At 50.8% G+C, this 23402-nt stretch overlaps 2 protein-coding genes across 3 annotated transcripts in view; one reads left to right on the top strand and one right to left on the bottom strand.

The window, feature by feature from the left end:
• Positions 1-23402, bottom strand: part of MTOR (mechanistic target of rapamycin kinase) — a 128423-nt gene that overhangs the window by 42477 nt on the left and 62544 nt on the right. For both annotated transcript variants that reach the window (XM_045299085.1, XM_045299086.1), the window contains exon 30: positions 1324-1399. In XM_045299085.1, the coding sequence (XP_045155020.1) occupies positions 1324-1399 (76 nt within the window). The remainder of the gene's footprint in view (positions 1-1323; positions 1400-23402) is intronic.
• Positions 16280-21367, top strand: ANGPTL7 (angiopoietin like 7). Its single transcript, XM_004705177.2, has 5 exons — positions 16280-16787; positions 19067-19167; positions 19974-20168; positions 20696-20894; positions 21114-21367. Exons 1-5 carry the CDS (start codon positions 16415-16417, stop codon positions 21281-21283), a joined length of 1038 nt encoding a protein of 345 aa, XP_004705234.1. The 5' UTR covers positions 16280-16414; the 3' UTR covers positions 21284-21367.

Here is a 23402-nt window from a genome sequence, read left to right as displayed (position 1 = left end):
CCAATCTACTAGCCCTTCCATAAGGCATAATGCAGGCCATCCAACAAAACAGCCTGCGAGGGCTCCCCCACTGCCCTTCCCCCAGACTCTGTGCTCTGGAGAAAGCAAACCCCAGTGAGCGACCCGCATGACGAATGAAAGGTTCCTTCCTCAGCAAACAGATGAACCCAGAGCTTTCTGACCTTCAGAGCGTTCAATGCTAAGCTGATTAAGTCAGTGTTTTATAGATGGTTGGGAAATTACCAGAGCCCCTCTCCCCAGCCACAAAGAGCAATGGAAACGTTTTAATAATGGCAGGGCAAAGATGGAAGGAGAGCAGAAGCTATGTAAGCAATAATGAAATGGCAAATCCCTCAATACCAACCGAAACCCATGGCCACTGAGTGGATTCTGACTCAGGGTTTCCAACTCCATAACTCTCATGGGAACAGAAAGCTCCATCTTTCTCCTGCGGGGTAGCTGATGGGTTTGAACTGCTGACCCTGAGGCTAGCAGTCTAATGCTTAACTCAGAGCCCCACCAGGGCTCTGTATCCCTCAACAGCATGAATGAAAACCCCAAATCACTGTCATCGAGTTGTAACTCTGATGGACAGGGTAGAACTGCCCCAGAGGATTTCTAAAGGCTATAAATCTATAAGGGAGCCAAACACTACATCTTTCTCTCATAGAATGGTGGGTCAATTTGAACCACTGACCTTTTGTTTTGCAGCTGAGTGATTTACCCACAGCACTACCCAGGCTCCCAGGAGCATACATAGACTGTAGTTGTTACTATTATTTTCGGGAGCGTTGGCCCTGGTTTCTTTCTAAGTATGTCCTGAGTGATGACCGCAGGTCAAGCACAATGCCAGCTTCCACAGACAATCAAGGCAACTCAACTCAGGGTCGGAAGCCTGGGCTCTGATACCGGACCACCTCGGTGTGAGCCTTGGTTTCCCTACTTATTCAGTCTGTGAGCTAGAAGGAGTTTCTGGACCTGCTGGGCTGCAGATTCCTCTTCTGTAAATGGAATTAACAATAGTCCCTACTGCACAGGAAAGACTTAATCAGACGAAGCACATAAAGCACTTGCTAAGTGCTAGGCACATCTAAGGGTTAGATGAATACTAGCCTTTATTATGATGGTCCGCCCTCACGAGCCATGCTTAGTTTCAGAAGTTCATATAGCCACTGGCTCCTCTATCCTTAATCGGCAGGCCCGTCAGGCTGTTAAGAGACTGAGAAAATATCAGAAGAGGAAAGAACTTTCTCAAGGCCATGGCTGGGGTCTCCCTAGCCAATTCTTTGGCTCTGTGCTTTTGCAGGGGCACCAGGCACTTACCAGCTCTCCAAAGTGTTTCATGGCATATTCTAACACCCCGGCAGCTGCCTCGGGCTGTTGGAGCTTATTATTAATGCTGGAAAAACAAAAGGAAGACGTGGTTACACTCAACACATCTGAGGGTGGGAACAGCGGGGACATTTGTGGGCGGAGGGCTCACCACCATACTGGGGACGGTGTCTTGCAGATGCAGAGGGAGCAACAATTATTTACTGCCATCCAGAAAGTTCACTTGAATGGCTTTATCTGAGAAAAGAGTTTTGATCTCCTACTCCTAATGTCTGGGGTGGGTGGTACAGTAAAGAGAGCGCTAACATTTGGGAGACACGATGCTTTGCTTGCTCTAGGATTTTCCCTCCAATCAACACACACCAGGTTGCTCTCAGATAGTGTGAGCTAACAGCACCTGTGTGTTTTTAACAAACTGAGATAAGTTATGGGTCTGTGAGGTTCTGCCCAACTTTTAATTCCTATTTCTTCCTCTCAATTGCCCTCAGTAATGAAGTTCACGAAAATAAAGAAAATTGCCTGACTCTAAGGTGTGAGCAATGAGACTGGGCCATCCATGCCAAGGGCACACTGTCCAACCATGCCCACTGTTCCTCTGGCAGAATCCATCTCCTGCTCCTTAAAGATCCCCCAGCCCACCCCCGACTTCCTCAGGGGCCACGCCCTCCATTTACAGCAGGCCGGCAGTTGGGTGTGTCCAGAGCTACTTGGCCTGGCCTCTTGGGCTCAACGAAACTTCTCACTCACAGCTTTGACATTTGTCCCCTTCAGGCTGAAAGACTCCCCCTGTTCTGGCAAGTAGGCCGAGCGCCCCTGGGAGGCGAGATGCCAGAGGAGCCCCTCGGCGAGACTGCGGAGGTCCCCTAGGGCCGAGACTCTCCTTCTAGCGGGGCCTCGGGATGGGGCATGAAAACAAACAGCAGCTCACCCACACTCTCAACACAACCCCACGTCATGGTCAGGAGAGCGGGAGGGAAAAGCCGCAGGCCTGAGGAAGTCAGAGGACACCAGTTGCACCTGTGTTTTGCCATAGGTAGGGAGCCAAAGGGGACACATCAACCAGGGAGTCTAGACTAGTTTAACGAGAGGATCAAGTTTAATGCCGAGGACAAAATGTCTGCTGGACTAGAGGGAATTTTCAATGGTTTGGGGGAAATTCCAGGATCTGGGTTCAATGTGGTAATATGGCAAGAGCTTGCTGTCACAATATTTTTAACTTCAAATTCCACATTTCTTCCAATTAAACTGAGATGGCATTGCCCAGAATTCTGATGAACTAGAGAAGTTAACATTTGTGAAAGTAATAATCTAATGCATCATGTTTACAAAGCACTTCCCAAATAATCTCTGCAACGTATCATGCGTTTGGCTGCATGCATCCTAAGACAGGGTAGAGAGGTTTTATAAATGTGGAGACGACAGCCCATGGGCGGGCGATGGCCTTCTCTAAGACCCACCATCCATCTGCAACGGTCTGGGAAGGGAGGTGGGGTGCGGGGCGCGGCGTGAAGCAGCTTTGGATGTGGAGTTGAAGTCTCTAAAGGCTAAGTCTCTGGAATTCCAGTTTTGCCACTGAAAAGCTGCATGGCCAGACGTCACCTTTTTTGAATTTTTAAATTCCTTGTCTGTAAAACGTCACCTTCCTCACAGGTTGGGCATTACATGAAACCGCTGAGGCGGTCCTTGCACATGCTTGCTTCTTCCTTCGTCTGTCCGAGGAGAAAAGTTGTCAAAAGTACTGCTCGGTGCCGTGGCCGGGAAGTTGTCCATCTCAGGTTGGGCTTGCGTCAGCACTGAGACGTCACTGGGGGCAGTTCCACGCACTCCCTGAGTAGACTACTGGAGCTGATGTCCAGGCTCTCTAGAAGGCTGCACCCAGGGCGCGCCTGTCTTTATAGGGAGAGAGAGGCGACCCCTGTGGGAGCTCCTGCGTGGTTCTTCAGCAAAGCACTGAGGTGGGATATGCTCCGGAATGAGTCTGTGGTGGGATTCAGAAATGCTCTTGGCATCGGCGTGTCCCCGGAGAGTGTTTTCCAAGCTGAGACTGAGAGCCAAGTCTAAAGGAACTAAAACCCACGGCAAGTTTGGGTGAGTGGGTCCAAGGCCAGCGGGTCCCATCAGTGAGGAACTGGAATTGGTCTTACATGCACACGAGGCTGGGTGAACTCTATTGATAATTATTACTGAGAATAGATTTATGATTATCTGGTTCTCTGAACCCAAATACAGATTTTAGAAGCATTAAGAAGACAGAAAAGAAAACCCTAGGAGGGAGGCCTTCCTCTAAACCAGGGGTTCTCAAACTTTTAAAACAGGGGGCCAGTTCACTGTCCCTCAGACCGTTGGAGGGCCGGACTATACTTTAAAAAACAAACAATGAACAAATCCCTATGCACACTGCACATAAAATGGACGAAAACACCCGGCGGGCCGGGTAAGTGTCTTCGGCGGGCCGCGGTTTGAGGACCCCTGCTCTGAGCAGTGGTCTCCTAACAGGACTATTGGGACGGCCCAAATAAGAGTAGAACTGCTCGGAGGAGGAAGATAGATAAGGTAGCTGGGGCTTTGGTCTCAGTAGACGCCATCAACTCTAGGAATCAGACACAAAAGTCTAGGAGTTCTAGTAATGTCTCCCTCTAATTTTTTCCCCAACAGTTTTATTGGCACATAATTTACATATCATACAATTGAATTGTTCAATCATATCAAGGGGAATTGTACAATCACCACCACATCTATCTTAGAGCATTCCCTTCCCCTACCCCCCCCCCCCATAGTTGAACTGCCTTTAAAATGAATTGTGCACTCACAGTTCTAGTGTTCCCTCCCCTTCCCCTTCATTATTTACTCCCGAAATCCCCTTTCCCTGCCATTGCCCATCCCCCACCACTGCATTCCCTATAACACTTGGTCTCAATGATTGTCATCATACATGCACTCCTGTGCGCCACAGCTGGGAAGCCCCACAGAAAACAACGAACACCCAGGTGGCACTGATAGGATCTTATCTTGTGCTCTGGATCATATTCTATGTTTAAGAACAAAGTATAAACATCACCAAGGATACATACTGCCTCATTCTGGGGATACAAAAAACCAAAAAAGCCTTTCCCCACTCATTATGCATAGAAAGACAATTTTACACTAAGCTGATCCTTTAGGAACGACTGTTTTTTTTTTCACAAATAGCGCTCACATACACTGAGCAGAAAGGATGATGTAAAAAGCTCCGGTACAGTGTGCCCACACCTGCACCAGGGTGGGTCTCGTAATACTTCCAGAAGTGGTTTCTGGTCTCATTTGCCCTCCCTTCAATAGTCTGAAACTGCTACTTTTAATCCCACTTGTATCGTTAGGGCTGACGCCACGGTCCAGGAGCCATGGAGGAGGACCTACAGGACATACTGGCTCTGGGGTAGTTGGTGGCCAGGCCTGAGCAGGGTGCAGTTCCCTGTAGTCAGGAAGCCAGAGGAGGGGTGGGTAGTGGGTGGCCACAGCGTGAGCATCGAGTTTGGGTCAGGGTTTGCTGACCCTGCATGAAGCCAGACAATAGTGGGGGACCCCTAGAGGGCCAGTCAAACATCTTGTCCAAGCAAGGGACGGATGTCCCTTCTCTGCCCACCAACCCCACACCTGCCCTGTAGCCTCTGTGGGAAGAGAAGATTCCAGCCGCCAGTGGGCACAGCGTACAGGCTGCACACTGCCCCCAAGTGGCTTCTCCCGCTGTGCACCTCTGGGTTGGGCCGGGTGCCCTGGCAAAGGCTGTCTCCAGGAGGAAAAAGCAGTTTCTTCCTGGGTGGAGAGCTGATTTACAGAGCAGGAGAGAGCCCTACAAGGATCAGGTCCATGTCAGAAACTGGAGGGGTGGACAGGCGAGTCTGCTGCTGAGAAGCAAACTTTCGTGCGAACAGGCACGAAGACAAAGACCTTAACACCCAATCAGTGGAACAAGAAGAGAAACTGCACCCCCGACGGCAGGCAGAGCAATGGAGACTTGTGGGTGGCCCGGAAGGAAAGAAGATTTTATACACCCACTCTCTTGTTCAGAGTCCAAGAAAGGTCGAGCTAACCAGCTTCCATCATTGTGTTCATTCTCCCTCCACCCCCTTTCCATCTTAATCCCCTCTACAACTTACTCCTTGACTACAAGTGTCTCTTCTTTCGATGGAAGCCTCCCAGAACGGGGACTGCAGCTGTGGGGTTCTGGGGAGGTTAAAGTCAATGAAAGGCTCCATTTTTAGAAGTGTCACTGTTTCTTCCTTCCCTGTGACTCTGGCACCCCATTCTGGGAGGCAGTGTATTATGATGATGATGACAATACATCGCTGAGATAGCCTGAGAGCTTATCCTGCGTGCTCCTGTGGGTGAGGCACTGGGCTGCTGAACCCAAGAGGTCAGCAGTTCAAACCCACTAGCCACTCGGAGAGAGCACAGTGAGGCTACCTGTCCCCGTGAAGACTGACCGTCTGAGTTGGAAGCTACGCAACGGCAGAGGGTTTGGTTGGGTTGATGCTGGGTGCCTGCCAGGCACCGTGCCATCCCATCCCTGTGGGACAGGCACTCTGACTCACCGCCAGTGCACAGATCCTGTAGGAAAGGGGAGCATGGAGGTGACACACTGTAGGATGTTCTCCTTGCCCTTGAGCCACCTTACCATTTAAAGAGACCTTTCATGATGGTTAAAGTGCACCATGTGCTTTCTGGTGGTAAGGACAGTGGCTTCGCTCTCCACCGTCAGCCTCAGGAGGCTTCCGGGAAAATACAGTGGCTGGGCTGTTTTCGGTTAGCTCTCTATAATTCATTGTGCAGGCGAACGGAGCCACCGCACCTTTGTCTTCACTTCCTCATGGAGCCTGTGCTGACGCTCCCTGGGGACTCATGTCTAATTTCCTCTCAGAAGCTCCAACGACACCGTCAGGCTCTGCCACATGAAGGCGGCCACTGCAGGCCCTTCTAAGGCAGCTTGTTTGTGACTGCGGAGCTTATAGACCAGCGGTTCTCAACCTGTGGGTCTCAACCCCTTCGGGGGTCGAACGGCCCTTTCACAGGGGTCGCCTGATTCATAACAGTAGCAAAACGACAGTGATGAAGTAGCAACGAAAATAATTGTATGGTTGGAGGGGGGGTCACTACCACATGAGGAACTGTATGAAAGGGTCGAGGCCTTAGGAAAGTTGAGAACCACTGTTCTAGACAAAGCGCAGACGGAAAAGTGTGGGATAAACAAGCCAAGGGTTTAGGAGTGCTGGCTCCTAGGCCCCCATTGCCTACCTGAGGGACACAAGGCTGCCCTTTGAAATATTTCCTTTTAAACCCACATGTGGTTTTATGAGACCAAAGGGAGTGAAGAAATCACCTTTCCCCAAAAGCCCTCTTAAAGAGGAGCACTCATTTTATGGGGGGTTATAAAGCCTGTCCTACCAATGCCCCTGTCTTTCCCCTTCAGTGCTGGTGGCTCACAAAGGGCAAACTGTCCAAGGAAGTGTTGAACCACACACACCAGAGGCCCCACCAAAATCGGCCCAGCCCAAAGAGCCACACACACACACAGGCAGCAGTCCGTCCACAATGACAGGCCCAGCTGACATCCTCCCCCCCTGTTCCCCCCCACCACCCATGTGCTTCGAGGTCCCAAGGAAAAGAAAACAGCACAGCAAGTGAGTCTAAGTTAACAGCGGCTGATTCCCAACCTGGGTGGGCAGGGGGCTGTTGGCATCCCATGTCCTTATTCAGTGAGAACATCCGGTTCCTTCTTACATGCACCGTGTTCTGGACAGAGCAAGCAGAAACGCCAAGGCCAGAACCACAGCGGAAGCTGGTGTTAGGAACGAGGAGAGACAGCGAGGAACAACAGACTAGGCAGTGGATCGCCCGCGGACGAGCAGGGAGGGGCAACTAGACGGACACTCCCTCCCTAATGCCCACTTCCTTCCGCCCCAGGACTGACTTGTCACTCAAGAAAGCCATGTTGAAAAGCTTGGAACTAAGGGCATTCGAGGAAAATTGTTTCCAGAGTGGAGGGAAATGACTAAAGGACAAGAAATGACCTCAAAGCCGTGTGTACCACACGGTCACACCACCTTGCCTCCTCGTCTTCAAAAATAGGTAGGAGGCATTTCAGTATGAGGTCCAGTGAGGAGGCTTTCCTGGCCGTGGCAAGTGTCCATCCAGAGTGGCCCCGGGAGCCTAATAATGGGGCCTATTCACGCCTGCCCCCCATGACCTCTCTCTCATGCAGCTCCTCAAAGCAATTCACAGGCACGTCATGACCTGGTTTGAGGGGGAAAGAGACAGAGGAGGGCAATCCTGAACTGATCAAGGTTTTAAGGCTGACCCACAGCAAAGGAGTAAGAGGGGCTCAGGTGTGGCACCTGAAGAACAGTGCTGTGTTCTAAGCCATTGCGCCATAGGTCCCTGGACTGGGGTCAAATCCAGAGGACGTAAGGTGCCTTGGTAATTCCTCTTTGTAAAGCTCATTTGGTTCCCAGGCCCAGCTCGCAGCCTTGTCACCTTGGTGACCTCCAGGCTATGAAAAGCAAAGTGAGGCGAGACCGCTGCACACAGATCTCGACCCTGTCGGCAAGTCTTCAAACACCGAGCATCTGCAGCCACATCTGGGGGAACACTTGGGTTCGCCTAGTGCTCCCATTAGTTTAGGAGAACATTTACCCATTTGCTGCCCAACTGGCCCTGGGCCTGCCTTCTCCTGTCGGTTTCTGGTGTCGACCATGGTCTGCACTTCATTAATTCCTTGTCAAGTAAACATTCCCTGAATTCCCTTGGAGTGAAGCTGTGACACATGCCTCACAGTCCACAGGGGACTGTGGCGGGCCTGAGTGGGCTCCTCCCCATTCACGGCAATGTCCGGCAGGGCTCTCTTGTAGCCCCTTCCCTGTTCCTAGCCTCCAGGGACTTAGTTCTGTGCCCAGGGTTCCATTCCACACAGAACCATGGTTTCCCTTACAAAGCAACGGATGGCAGTGCCGGCAGGTGAAGTGGATGCCTTTGAAATGTGACAAGAGAAGGGAGGTGCGCAGTACTATGAAGGCGGGCTACAGGGAAAGCAGCAAAGGCGGAGTGGGAAGCCTTGGGGGTATCCAACTTAACCCTTTCTTGATCTGTGGGGCATACAGCAACCAGCTACATTTTCTGCCTCCCGGGAGAAATTTTCTGAAGGCCCCCCGATGGCACAGTGGTGCTAACCTCAAGGCCATCAGCTCAAAATCACCAGCTGCAAGATGGGGTTTTCTACCCTGCTGTAGGTTCCAGTCTCAAACTCACTGAGGCAGTTCTACCTTGTCCTGTACGGTCAGAATCGACAAGGAGGCAGTGATTGCGAGTGTTTAATGAGAAACTGCGAGGTCACTTTGGGCGTGTGCTGCCACCTGGTGGGTGCCTGTGTGGATCTGAAGAAAAAGGTTTCCACTCCGCCAACTCCAGCACTAGAGATTCCTTGGGACATATGTGTCCCACTAGCTGTTTTTTTTTTAATCACTTAAAAAGTTTGTTCCTTATTTCATTCAAAATACCTTCCACTACTGAAAACACATGGCTGCCACAAAAAATTCTAAATAGAAAATAGTATGCAAAAGCTTCAAAACCTTGTGGAAATATTCCATTACCTCTTAATCCCATTTTTCCCCATGAACTTTTTGACACCCCTCTGCCGATCAGAGTTATTTTCATCTATGCAGGTAAACAGCAGGGACCGAACCACAAATACAAGTCTCTAGTGTGCTTATTTACCTAACAAAGGCACTTCCGACTTTATTCACTTCTAATTGCTCCTAATGGCTGCATAATCATTTTCTCCCACTGAGAGATGCCAATCTCATGGCATACCCTCGGCTGCTCTCTGAGAGCCAGCAGGAGTGCTGGTTAGGTGCTCTGGTGAAGAGGACAAAGTCGGCTGTGGGAGCACAGTTACGGTGCTGACCCAAGGCTGAGCAATGCACTGTGGTAAGCCAGGTCAGGGGTCCCCCTGCATTCGCCTCCAGGCTTCCCCTGGCTGGATGCTGGCTGGTGCCACCGAGCATAAGGCACAGAGACCTTATGTTGAAGCCCACAGTTTGTGCTGGCTGGGTTTCTAACCAAGAGGCCTGTCAGAGGCGGGGCGTAAAAATGATGGATGACTGTCGCATTTCCAAGGTGCTGGCTGATTTAGGGAGCTATTGGCAAGAACATCACTCCCAGCTTGTCAGCTAGTTAATTACTTCCAAGTCTATCTTTCTTGTCAACACTTCTTGACAGATTGGCCATTATCTTTTTATTCTACAACAACGAGCTGAGCACTGCTCCTTTTCTGGGGATGCCTGCAGGTTTTTCTCTCCCTTTCCACTTCTTCACATCCACCAGCTTGGAGAGAGGTTATTAGACAGAAGCTGTCGGAGAGAGGTTATTAGACAGAAGCTGTCAGGAAAAGAGAGAGAGAAAGGAACGAGAGGTGGAGGAAGAAGGCTGGCAGCTGGAATCCAAAGCTGATTTTTATTTACCTCGACTCTGAGGGAAGTTAAAATTTTGGGTGAAATCCTGATTTCTTGGTTTCTGAATGTGTAGGAGCTCTGACTCTGTCTATTTTGGGGATGAAGTTGGGAAACATGCTGAATGCGCTGGCACCCAGTGTTCTGGCGCTTCGAACGCTCCACATTTAATTGTATACACAGATGCGAGCTGGCCCTCTACTCCATGAAGGAGTCATGCCACATCACAGGATGCCTGATGCCCACGCCAGGGTCAAAGGAAAGAAGAAGCAATAGGCCCGTCTTCTTGGTGAGGAAGAGCTTATGGAAGAGGACTGTGACAAAGTTCAGACACTGGAGAGAACAGGGTGGCCACCACTGACACGTTTACTCTCTGCTGAGGCAGGCTGTGCGAGAGGTGGCCATGGGGAAGGACAGAGCCTTCCATATTTCCCCAGTTCTGTGATGCATATGTTTTCCATCCTTGGACAGCTCCAGAATTGGAATGCAGCTCACCGTGAGGTTTCAAAGAAGCGGGTGAAACTGCCAGCTGCCACCTCCCTACGAGAGTCAGAAGCAGTCTCTTGAACGCACCCCCAGAGTAGTACCGTTCATGCTAAGGTCTTCCCCAGGACAGGCTACAAACCACGGGAGGCAGAGGTTCACTACCGAAATACAGCAACTTCTCTCCCCTTTAGGGATGTCTTGGGCAGCAAAGACCCCCTGGCCTTTTGGCCAGTCATGGTAGAAGCCCCAGAACAGCTCCCTTCTTAGTTCTTCATGGATGGCCAGCTTCTTGCATTGAAAAACCACCCTCCCTGAGGTTTGTAGCATGCTCTCAAAGATGAACTTGGTCAGAGAAAGCCCACAGGAGAAGGGGTACTGATGAGAGACTTGATTTCTCAGGGATGGCGGAACAGAAGAGGGGGATGAAGAAGACTAGAAACTAACCACAAAGACACACACTGCGCTTGCGCTTTTGTTCACAAGGGGTCCCCTTTATTTTCCTTCGAATGGCTGCCTGACCTTTCTCCTGAGGGGTCCGGAATTACTAGGGTTACCCAGACATTGGTGAGGCCAGCATGAGCCCAGAGGCTTGGAATGTGTTTTTGCTGAGAAGTGAGTAATATTGGGCAGATCCTTACCTCTCTGGACTAAGGCTTTTCTTTTTTTTGGTTCCAGCAGAGGTGCGGGAAGAGAACTGTGTACCTTTTCTGGAAGCGGGGAAACAGCCGTCAAAGCAGGCCTCAGCCTTCTAAGCAGTCAGCAGGAACATCTTGGAGACATGTGTTTAGAATTAAGGCTTGAGAAGGGTTTTGTTCGCCCACGGAAGCCCTCGACCAGGGGCTGTACAGTCCAGGGCCCCTGGCCATCACTGGCTGCTGGGGCACAACTGGCTCGAATTCGCTGACATTCTTAAAGGGTGTCAGGGCTGTTTTCCAGCCGTGCTGTCCTGGTCTGTGCGGCAGGGAGCCAGCCCCAGGGTAGCCCTGCAGCTCACAGGGTGGCTGGAGGCCCCGCTTCTGCACTGTGGGAGCTCAGCGGGTGGCACAAACATTGCAGTGCAGTGGCGTCTGACTCCCCTTTGGGGATATACCAGAGTCGTTACTGGGATACAGCTGCTCAAAACAAGGTTGTTTTATGGGGTGCTCTGTTACTCTGTTCTGTCTTCAACTGCATGTGTCCCTCGGGCTGTGATGCAAGTTAACTGCTAGGGCACCACACATGGAAGTAATCAGATAAGCCATTTTGTCGGGCCTGTGGAATACAGAGTGGGACAAAGCTCTAGCAGTCCTCTCTCCGCTCCTCATAGTAGGGAGAGGGAGACAGAAAAGAATGGTTTCCAAGGATGTGAAGGGTTTGCGCAACAGAGATACCGTGTCATTATTGCTACAAACATGAGGGCCGAACCAAACTATCTTCATTCTTTCAATCCTCACTTTCTTTGGTTCTAAGATTAAGACCTAAAGAAGGAACAGAGACGTACGGCAGGAGAGAAGGGGATGCCTTACAATGAAGACCCTAACTGTGGTGAGAGACTGAAGGGCCGAAGAGAGCCTCTGGTTTGGAGTTGATTCATTCCGTTAAGAACCTGGGTTCTTGTAGGATTGTGCTAAATGCTAGCTGGTCGGGGGACCATGGTCCACAGGGCAGACAAGGCACTCACCTTCACAGGGCTGAAGTGTTCGTGAGGTACATATGGAAAACACAAATGGAAGACAGAACCAGTTGCTCTAAAATTGATTCGGAGTCCTGGTGACCCCCGGTGGCAGAGCAGAGAAGAGCTGTGTTCCACAGGGCTGTCAATGGCTGGTTCTCTGGAAACCGAGCACCAGGTCATTGTTCTGAGGTACCTCCGGGTGGGTTTGACCGGCTATTTTTTGCTTAGTAGCCACATACCTAACTGTTAGTGTCACTCAAGGATTTTGAGAAAAATATAGTGGAGGTAAATACCATGAAGCAAAAAGTCACATGCGGGACTTAGTTTATATTTGCGTTGGTTAATGAGTTGACGATTGTGCACCTATGTAATATTATTTAATATTTGCTGGCTGCTGACTACATCTCAGACACTATTCCAAGTGTTTTACATGCATCACTTGTTTTAAAAATAAGCTAATTAAGGTAAACATAAACAGGAAAGTATATGCATAAGGGTAAATTAGCACAAAGTAAAAGCACCGTTGTAACTACCACCCACCCAAAGAAACGGTACCCAACACCCTGCTGGCAGCTCAGAAACACTGGCGCTTCCTCCCAGGCCTCATTCCAGGAGCGTACCACTGCCTGACCCCCCACACGATGGCGCTCACGACGGTCTGGGAGGTGCGTCCTTGTTGCATTCAGTGGTCTGTGTCCCCTTCCTTATCACACCAAAGTGCCACAATCTATCCGGTTACTGCTGATGAATGTTCCGTTTTGGGCTATTTTGAGTGGCGCTACCATGAACATTTTTGTACATCTTTGGTGAGGGGTGCTCAAATGTCCGCTGCGAATACAACATCTAGAAGAATTTGCTGGGGCACAGGGTAGACTCAGCGTTCGAAGCTAATGGCTGCATCGTTCCCAAGGTGGTTTTCCCAATGTCCATTTTTCTCCCCTGGAGTGGCTGGTAGGTTCAAACTGGCAACCTTGCGAGTAGCAGCCCCACACGTAACCCAGAATACCCCCAGGGCTTATATGCAATGAGAAAGCATAAACATGGTGGAAGCTTTGAGAACTTTCAGCCTAACCAAAAGGTAACTGACTTTAATCAATAAGAATATAAGTTTTATTTTTACAAACATCTTCCCTGAGGCTCCAAGCTGACCCTTGTTCATCATTAAAATGGAGCAAAGGAGAAACTGTCAGCTATCCAACCCAGGTCTCCCATTCTTTTCCTGTAGTTAATTCACATTTTCATGGCCAGTCTGTTTACTGAAAGGCAGAGTCATTCAAGTACCTCTCTGAGAAGGAAAGCCCACCGGAGCCCGGCACATTCTTCATGATTTTCTCTACTGGCTTCCTTCTGCACAAAACAAGGGCTCACTCTTGCTTCTCTTAGCAATTCAGAATCTAAGACATCCTGGGGCCATTGGTAGAGAACGGATAATCTCTTGGCATGGGATAGTCCCCAATCAGCTATTTTTTTCTCTCTCTCAAAATCTTGGAAAGTTTATTGACATTTGGGCAGCTTAGGCAACTTGAAAAACAAAACAAAAAACCCTTGACACAGCTAAAGAAAAATTTCTGTTTTCATCTTATGTCTTGTTAGAAGTTTCCAGAAAATAAATGCCAGAGACGATGCATTCAAGCTAATGCTTCTGCTCCACACTTATGAACCAAGCCCCTTCCTTTCCTAGAAAGGATGCTACATGGGCTGCAGATATGAATGACTGATTCCCTTCCTGTCCGCTATGAACATCTAGTCACAACGTCTTCCTGTATGGGCAGGGGGAGCAGTTATAGGAAGCACAAACAGACGGGCTGGGAACCCACCAAGCTCCATTCTCCTTTGTGCTTTCTCCACTGGGCTACCAATTGTGAGTTTGGCCCATTCCACGGCCCACGGTGCTTCTCGGACACTTGGTGTCAGCTCAGACTCGCTCTGAAGACCCCTGTGGCATTGACTGACCATCGCTGTGAGCTGCTGACAGCTTAGGACCTGGCTTTCATTAGTGAAAGGAACTCTATGGGGCTATGGTGCCCAGCTGGGCTCAATACAGGCATACCTCATTTATTGAGTTTTGCTTTAATGCCTGTGTCGGATAGAGTGTTTTTGCCAAATGGAAGGTTTGTGGCAATTATGTAAAGAGTAAGCCGATTGGTGCCATTTTTCCAACAACATGTGCTATTTCGTGTCTCTGTGTCTAAATTTTGGTAATCCTTGTAATATTTCAAACTTTCTCATAATGCTATTACACACTTAATAGACTACAGTGTAACATTACTTTCATATACTCTGGGGCACCAAACATATTTGTGGCTCCTTTTATTGGGGCAGTCTGGAACCAAACCCACACTATCTCTGGGTTGGGCCTGTATTTGCAAAGAGAGAACAGGGCCCAGCAGATAGTTTAGAATCTCCTGGCGGGCAGGCCAAGTGGTTCCACGTTGGGTTGCTAACCACAAAGTCAGCAGTTCAAAACCACCAGCCACTCTATGGGAGAAAGATGCGGCTTTCTGCTCCTGGACACAGTTAGTCTCAGAAACTCAGAGGGGCAGTTCTACCCTGTCCATAGGGTCGGCATGAGTCAGAATGGACACCGTGGCAGCGAGTGAGCACAGCAGAAGGGGAAGTTGCTGTAGGGTGCTAGCAACATTCTCACTCCTTAACAGACCAGGGTGACAAAGGTTCCAAGAAAATGGGCCCTGGTCCCCTTGGATCCCCTATTGCTCTCTGACTTTGAGCAGCAGTTCTCAACCCGTGGGGGTCGAACAACCCTTTCACAGGGGTCACGCAATTCATAACAGTAGCAAAATGACAGCGACGAAGTAACAACGAAAATAATGTTATGGTTGGGTCACGGCATTAGGAAGGTTGAGAACCACTGACTTAGGGAGAGAAAATAAATGTTTGGTAACTCCAGCTGCCTGGATAGAAACTACTTTCTTACACCAGAAGCTCCACTGGGGAAGGGCTCTGGAGGAGTGTGGCTGAGAAGGAGGCTGTCAGCCTGGGCGTGAAGGGCTCACACTGAACAATCACCAACGTGACTTGTAACATTGCTTCCACGGCTCCATCACACGGGACCAGCAACAGTCTGCTCCAAAGGCACCGTCTGCCCTCTGTATACGTTCTTAGTGAAAAGCTTACTTTGCTGGAATTGAAGGTTTGTTCACATGTGTACAAAGGAGGAATGTCTTTCAAATATGTACATAAAAAAAGTAAAGTAGCCCTATTTTCAGATACAAAATTATAGCTCAACGCAGACAATAATTTCAAGAGATAAAACACTGGGTAGGAGGAGGGTGATGGGGCTCTACATATGGATTTATTTGGCGATGGGGATTCTTATCTTTATGTTTTGATAGAGAGAGAACCCCGGGCCTATGTTATCTTTATAATCTTGGAGGGGAGGCGGAATAACAGTACCCTCTTCTCCTCTCAAAGATAGGCTTGGTCCTTGTTCTGCCCAAACTCTGCTGGAGGTTCAGGGGACCGATGCCAGACCCTGCCCGGCTCGCCTGAATTTTCATCTCTGCTGTGATGTCGCCAGCGTGAGCGGCCCACTTTGTGCTGCAGGGCAAAGCATTTCAGAAGAGATGAAGCCATCAAAGCGTCCCTGCGGCTACCAATGACACAGCGCTTCCTGTTTCCTTCTGGAGCGTCTCAGCTTATTCCTCCGATTCCTACCCTTTTTCTAAGTTGGCCACGTTTGACTGGGAGACGGTGTTAAATCCAGGTAGAAGGAATGTTCTGCTAAACACTGACTGTGGTTAGAGAAAGGAATGACCAGCTTAGTTAAAACACATTCACAGTACAGCAGAGCCTCCTATAAAGAACACGGATCACATTAACAGGTCTCCCTGGCTGAATAAAGAGTCTTATTCCCAACCCCATCGTTACATAACCTGAGAAAATGGAATTTGGAAATTCTTCTGACCCCGTCCTGCTTGCTGATAGAACTGACTGAGTGGCTGGCAGGGCCATAATTTAATAGGCGAATCGGGAAACCCACAACTTTGCAGTCCTCTGGTCTCTGCCCAGAGACTGCGCAGGCAAGGAAAGGTCGCACCCCTGCGTCCCCCCCGCCCCCCACGGACGCTCCCCCGTCTGGCCTAAGCTTGCGCTGACGTCAGCCAGCAGGCACCTGACCCTCCCAGATGAGCTGGGAGGGGCTAAAGCACAGCCTTGGTGGGGTGGAGGTGCAGGCAGCAAACAATATTTAAGACGTGGAGTTGGTAGAGCATGCAGGCTTGGGAAGGAGGGCTACAGGACACCCACTTCACGTCTCCTTTCAACAACTCAAGCTCTGAGAAGGCTACCAAAGAGCAAGGAAAGAAAGAACTCGACCAAGTACGAGTCAGTCTAGCGTGAGTGGAGGTTTTATACCATTTCTTGCCGCTCTGCAAGCTTTAACTGAGCATATCCTGATTCCCCCAGGCAAAGGAAGGTTCTCTCCCACCCAGGTCCAAGCACGATGCTCAAACAGTCTCTTGCAGCTGTGACCTGGCTCTGTGTTTTCACCGTGGCCTTTGTCAGCCCCCCGGTGTGGCCCCAGAAGCCCCCGAAGCGTAAGACACCTGGACAGCTCAAAGTGGCGGCCTGCTGTGAGGAGGTGAAGGAGCTCAAGGCCCAAATTGCCAACCTGAGCGGCCTGCTGGGTGAGCTGAGCCAGAAGCAGGAGCGGGACTGGGTCAGCGTGGTCATGCAGGTGATGGAGCTGGAGAGCGGCAGCAAGCGCCTGGAGGGGCGCCTCACGGAGGCCGAGGGCAAGTTCTCGGAGATGACCAACCAGATGGACATCATGCAGCTGCAGGCGGCGGCACAGACAGTCACGCAGACCTCAGCCGGTAAGGAGGGCGTGTCCTCACTCGGCTGCTCCCTGGTCACTAGTGACCATGATCACTAGGGACCATGATCACTAGGGGGTGTCGGAGTTCCTGGGTGAATGCTACTGTTAGTATAGCTTTCAGGAGGGGTTTACTGGACTCTTCATGGCCCGTACACATACCTGGACGACCTTCACAGGTCTCTCTGACATACACGCTTTCACATTAGAGAGGGGCATGGGCACCTGGAGGCACGGAGGATTTAGTGGTTTGCTCAGTCACCGGCCAGCTTTAAAAACACCATCTTCTGACGCGGGTCTCCTTATACTGCTCCCTTCCCGCGAGCTGCCAGGCTACCATCCTCCAAACCAAGAAAGCAGGAAGGAGCAACCAAACCTGCTGTTCCTGGTGCCCCCAGGATTTAGTCAGGATGGGCGGAAATGGAATTTGGGGTCCTCTCTCTGCAACTTGCCCTCGTCTTAATGAATGAATGAATGAGTGAATGGAGCCCGCGGACACTGCCCATGGCCATGTGAGGGGTGGATGCTGTTGTGTTGGGGACGGGGCAGGGTCTTCAGGGTTCTTCAATTCTAGCATCTGCTTTTCCCTTCTGGTCTAAATAAAATTCTCCCAAGACCCTACAGAAAATAATATAATGCTATGCAAAAACTGGGGTTCTAAGAAATAAGATACAATTCCTTTTTGTCTCCACAATAACTTCTGGTTGGCTTGGCTCAGATGGGCTTTGAGGTGAGTTTACTATTCCTGATTGTTTCCTGAACTTGTCAGCAGATGGCTAGTCCTCAGGAGCATGGGCCCTAGGTCATCTGTTGTTGCTGACATACACTGATGGTTAGAGATGGTTGAACTACTGAATTGTATGTATGTGCATGAAGTGCCAATAAAACGGTTTAAAACAAAACAAAACCACCGCTGGTTACACTGGAAACCAAGTTGAGAATGGAGAAATGGCCCTCTGTTCAGATGAAGAAAGTGGGTTAGCTTAAATAAACTTGAAAACTGTACTATGCACATTGACGTGTATAAATAATTTTTCTAGCATTTACTTCTGGACCCTTAGTTTGGGCTGGAAAGGTGTCCTCCGGCCATTTTCCAGACAAGTGAGTCTGGGTTAGCTCTGTAGATGAAAGCAGATGGGACAATCTGACCGACTACCCCTCCAGACTAGATTTGCTGCCCACCCAGCAGGGCGTTTCCTGGGGGACCAACTGCATCTCTCCTCTTACTCTCCTTGCCCAGGGCCAGGGCCCTGATTTTTCTCCTTCAGGGCCAGCTGCCTGGGCAAAGCAGTAGGTTGAGGTGTTTTCATCAGTAAAAGCAAATGAAGAACTTGGTTGGCCAAGGCAGGCTGGCCTCCGTCCCCTCCCCCAGTGCGTTCTGCAGCAGAACCTGGCAAATCCAAGCAATTCCTGGGGCGGAAGTGCGATTTCTGCCATCTTTGTGCTCTTTTCTAAGGGCCAGCGTAGTGGTCCCGAGAAGAGAATCCCAAGACCGGGCAGTACTCTCCTGGACAGTAAGGTTTCCTGCTTGCTGAATCTCACCGGGAAAGGCTGTCTTTCCCATACTGCTCTGTGATATTCAGAACACGGATTCAAACCCTGGTGTAAAGCAGTGGCCCCAAAGGCAGCCCAGGACACGTTCAAAAGCAGCCCGAGTGCCAAGGCGCCTGCCCGCCAGCCCTCCGCTCCCCTCTCCTCTGCGCCTTCCTATCACTGCCGGGGCGGCCTGGAGGGTTCCTAGAGCCTTCTCATTTTCACGTGAGACTCTGGCATGGCGAGACTGGGGAGTGGGAGCATCCCAGATAAAACTGTAAAAATCTATTTCCCTTAAGGAGGGTTCTGGTTTGCAGTAGCCATTACCCTCTGAAAATCAGCAACAAAAACCAACCAGCCAACAGTACCCAAACCAGAGACTCCTGCCTGATCGATCAGAGGCTTGCTGTCTAAGACATTGGACTGTCAAACAGGAGCATGTCAGGAACTGTAACATTTCTGGGCTTCAGAGTTCCATACTACAGAAGACTTCATTTCAGAGTTAACCTGTAAGCCCCCTGGGTTGTCCCACTGATGTTATACGGTGAAGGGCTTCCTAGTGCCTTGCCCTGCATTCCCTGAAGTCCAAAAATAGCTCCTCCTCTCTCTGTCTCCCGAATTCAGACACTGCCTACTGAGATGGATGGGAATCCTATGGCAGGAATGCAGCTGCGGTTTAAATACATCCAGCACAGAGTCACAGGGCCCTGAGCCTGGACACTCACGCTGTGGTCTGCTCCCTTGTAGATGCCATCTATGACTGCTCATCCCTCCATCAGAAGAACTACCACATCTCTGGAGCTTACAAGCTTCCACCTGATGACTTCCTGGGCAGCCCTGAGCTGGAGGTGAGGCCCACTTCGGCACACTGCTTCAGCACACAGATGTTCTGCCTGCCTGTACCCCTCACAGGGCTGGAAACAGGGGCTCCCCATAGTCCAAAGAAAGAGAGACTCAAAACCAGGAAAGCAAACACATCAAATGCCAGAGAGCTAGCCCAACGCACATGTAGCAAATGCGTCTAAGCTCCACGTTAGTAGGTTCAGTCTTCTGCTCTCCGGGAGTAGTTATTCTTCGGGGAGGAGAAAGGAGAGCCCATGACGCTAGCACAGCAGATGACCCCAATTCTCTCCCCTGCAGACCCTACCAGGGCACCTTGAAGAGCCTGGGTGCTTGGTTCTAGACCACCGCCAATAAAACGAACGCCTTCCTAAAGCAAGTCACGGGCATCTGAAAATTACTCTACAGCAATCTATTACATATGCAATAAATAGCATTATAAACTCTGAAATACTGTGAGGATTGCCACATTGTGACAGAGACACAGAGGGAGCACACGCACTTACTCAACGCAGAGCTGCCACACAGCTTCTACTTGTGGAAAACACACTATCAGCTAAGTGTAACAAAGCGAGGCAGGTCCCTATGTACGGCTGCACACCCCAGAGCCCTTTCCCACCAGTTCAGACAGTCTTCCGTAGCAAACCATCACTGTTGGCCCAGCTCACTGCGCTGGAACGGCTTGCAAGGTGTGCCAGTGTGCCTGTGGAAGTGTGCCCCCACTGGCTGTGCAATGGCGAGAGGTGGGGAGGTGGGCCCACAACTGCCCACCGCCGGTCTCTGCTAGCCCCTGACCCCGCCCTGTCTGTGTTAGGTGTTCTGTGATATGGAGACTTCAGGAGGCGGCTGGACCATCATTCAGAGGCGGCGGAGCGGCCTGGTGTCCTTCTTCCAGGACTGGAAGCAGTACAAGCTGGGCTTTGGCAGCATCCGCGGGGACTTCTGGCTGGGAAACGAGCACATCCACCGGCTCTCCCAACGGCCAACTCGGCTCCGCGTGGAAATGGAGGTGAGCCTGAGCTGGAGCAGGGTCACCCCATCCCACTCTGCCATCGCTATTCCTTCTTACTACAGATCTGTGCATTGCCGGCCACCATTTCCTGTAAGGTCTAGCAAAGTGGAGAGAAAACAGGTGTTTGATTTTCCGTTTTGCACAAAAGAAGAGCCAGGGCTGGAGGAGGTATGATGAGGGAGCCAGGCCCAGGCTGAGGCAGAGCAAGCCCACCAGTGAGCTGGGATACCATTATGCCTGCTCTGGCCTGGGGAACAGGCCCTTGAAGCACCAGCCTTACTGATACTGTGTGTGTGTGGCTCAGTCACAGGCCTGGCAGCACGCACTTTATGTTCTCATGCTCCTCCGATGAGCCCCCTGAGGGAGGTGGAGCCAAGACATCCATTCACAGCGCACAGGGAAGTGAGGGAGCCACAGGGTGACTCAGGAGAGGGGTGTTGCACGTCCTGGGCTGAGTCTGGTGCAGAGCTGGTCTGAAATGAAGCCTGGCTGTAGCCCCTCACAGGCCCCGTCTCCTCCAACAGGACTGGGAGGGCAACACGCGCTATGCCGAGTACAGCCACTTCGTTTTGGGCGATGAACTGAACAGCTACCGCCTCTTCCTGGGGAACTTCAGTGGCAATGTGGAGAACAGCGCCCTCTCCTACCACAACAACACAGTCTTCAGCACCAAGGACAAGGACAATGACAACTGCTTGGACCACTGCGCACAGCTCCGCAAAGGTGAGATCTGGGGGTGGGGAAGGGAATTCCGTTCTGGACACAATGCCACTTGCGGAGAAACGGTGCAGTGTTAGCTGTCCAGCAGGCACCGTGGAGTGGGCACCTCTGTCACTGCAGCTCACGGGAGGATGACAACCAAGTCCTGAGCCAGCTCGCGGCGGTCGGCACTTTCCAAGGGGAGGGCATTCTTAGCTCACTCTGTTTGGTTTCTTGTGCCAGGTGGCTACTGGTACAACTGCTGCACAGACTCTAACCTCAACGGAGTCTACTACCGCCTCGGTGAGCACAACAAGCACCTGGATGGCATCAGCTGGTATGGCTGGCACGGGGCTAACTACTCCCTCAAACGGGTGGAGATGAAGATCCGCCCCGAAGACTACAAGCCCTAGAGGGCGGCCTGTGGGGAGCAGGGCTGCCGAGACGGAGGCACACGGAGGCTGGGCAGCAGCCGGGTGGGAGGAAGAGTGGCTACAGAGGGGCTGGGGCTGGAAAAGGACCTGCACTCCCCACAAGGAGACCATCTCCACGCTAGACTGCCATGTCCCACGGACGCTACAGCCACGGGACCAGGCGCTTCACCACGGTGGGCCCTGAGACCGGTTCCTCGGGCTGGAGGGAGGGGCGCTCTTCCTGGGACCCCTAACATTGCTGTAACTTGTCTTTTCTATGAAAAAATGTAATCGTGAGGTCACTTCACCCATGTTCTCTGGGGCCCAGATTGTGTGAGGGGCAGAAAACAAACCCCTTTGCTAAAAGGACCTGTGTGATTTCCATTCTCAAGGGAGAGGCCGTGGGTGTAAGAGAAAGGACTGGAAGAGTGTGGTGGGGGAGGGGAATGTCTAAGTTTACAATCCAGTGAGATGACCTTTAGTCAACATTTTAATCAAAACACACAAAAAGATGTTCTGTTGAAGAAGAGCTGACAGGTGGGCACTGGCCTGCAGCTGCCATTAATTACAACACAGCACTCTAGGGGCCAGGCCAGTGCCCAGCGCTGTCAAGGGAGGAACAGAGGGTGTGGGCCGAGTCCCTCGTGCATAATCGCACAAACAGCCTTAAACTACCCATACCTAGTTAGCACAGATTTCTTTGTCTGTATTTACTTAGTCAGAAAAGGGCTCGATGGGCTTCCTCCATCCTGTCTATAGCAAACGGCGACAAAATCAAGGTGGATGTGCTATGGTTGATGTTCAGGCTGGACATACGCATCTTGCTTTATAGAAATAAAATATTACACTGTGTTCTAATCATTCAAAGTTTCTTTCCCTTCCACAGTAATTTTTTCAGCTTTTCTTTTACAATTCTTATCACTGTCACAGAATACTGCTAAACGTTTAGGTGAAAAGGCAGGGAGAGCAGTGAAGAAGCAGTTTGTCTCAGTCTTCAGGAACACAAGAACACGAGTCAGAAGAGGCCGGGGGGGAAGAGGCAGTGGGTGCTGCAGAGAGACCAGTCCCTGGCCCATTACTCCCGTCCAGCCACTGCCACGACGTCCAGACAAAGTGCCAGAGTGCTGTGCACAGGGGCACTCCGACTTCCTACTTGATCCAACGGAAACACACCGAAAGGAGCGCTTCTTTCACCGCGATTGGCATCAGCTGATGCTCATGTGCAGGAGGTCATGTCTCCTTTCCCAAAAAGGACCATTCCCTTGAGCCAGTCAGTGTAAGGCAAGCTGTTATTCTTACTTAGGATTTGCTGCTGTCCCTACCATAAAACAGGCCCGACTTCAGCCTTACAGTTACGAACCTGGGGAATTTCAGGAAGAAACATAACGATGAGAGCGGAACGACACTAGGGTAGGTGTTCAGATGGAAGCTTTCTCAGGTAAGCAGGGGGATCAGAGATGCTTCACAGCCAGCACAGCATGGGTGGCCAGAAATGACAACAAGGTCGGGCTGAAAGATGAGCAGAGCAAGAATACAAGCAGGGACCGGCTTGTATCAAGCAGCACCCGCTCCTCGGCATGCCTCCGGGACAAGGAGGGGCTTTCTCCCTCCCTCCACATCCTACATTAAGAAAAAAAGAAAAAAGAAGCCAAGGCTCTTAGATCATCCCTCTCTTTGGCTTACACTTCACTCTTGGGAGAAACGTCTTAGTGCAGTTGCTGATAGGGGTGCCTCTCAAGCAGTTAAGGTACTTGTTGGGTGGGAGCGGGATAATGGGCACTGAGGATGCAGAGATTCAAGCCCAGCCCCGTCTCTCACCTTGCCAAGGCTGGAACCACATTAGGGACCCCAGTGCTAAAAGTAGGCACCACTTTGTTCTGATCAGATCCTTGAAGGTATGTAAGCACACAGCCCAGAACAGAGCTGCGCAGGAAAGGTGAATGAATCCATCAGGTCTGACAGGTGGTATCAGAGTTGTATAATCACCGAGAGCGCACTGGCCTGTTTTCAATTTAAATTTGACAGATGCCTCATGGTTACGCATTGGGCTGTGATTCGCAACACCAACAATTTGGAACCAGAGCCACCATGAGGAAGAAAGATGAGGCTTTCTACTTCT

This window comes from Echinops telfairi, unplaced genomic scaffold, assembly GCF_000313985.2.
Source record: "Echinops telfairi isolate 266 unplaced genomic scaffold, ASM31398v2 ScPeMD7_7457;HRSCAF=8495, whole genome shotgun sequence".
NCBI lineage: Eukaryota > Metazoa > Chordata > Mammalia > Afrosoricida > Tenrecidae > Echinops > Echinops telfairi.
This window is presented reverse-complemented; position numbering and strand designations above follow the sequence as displayed.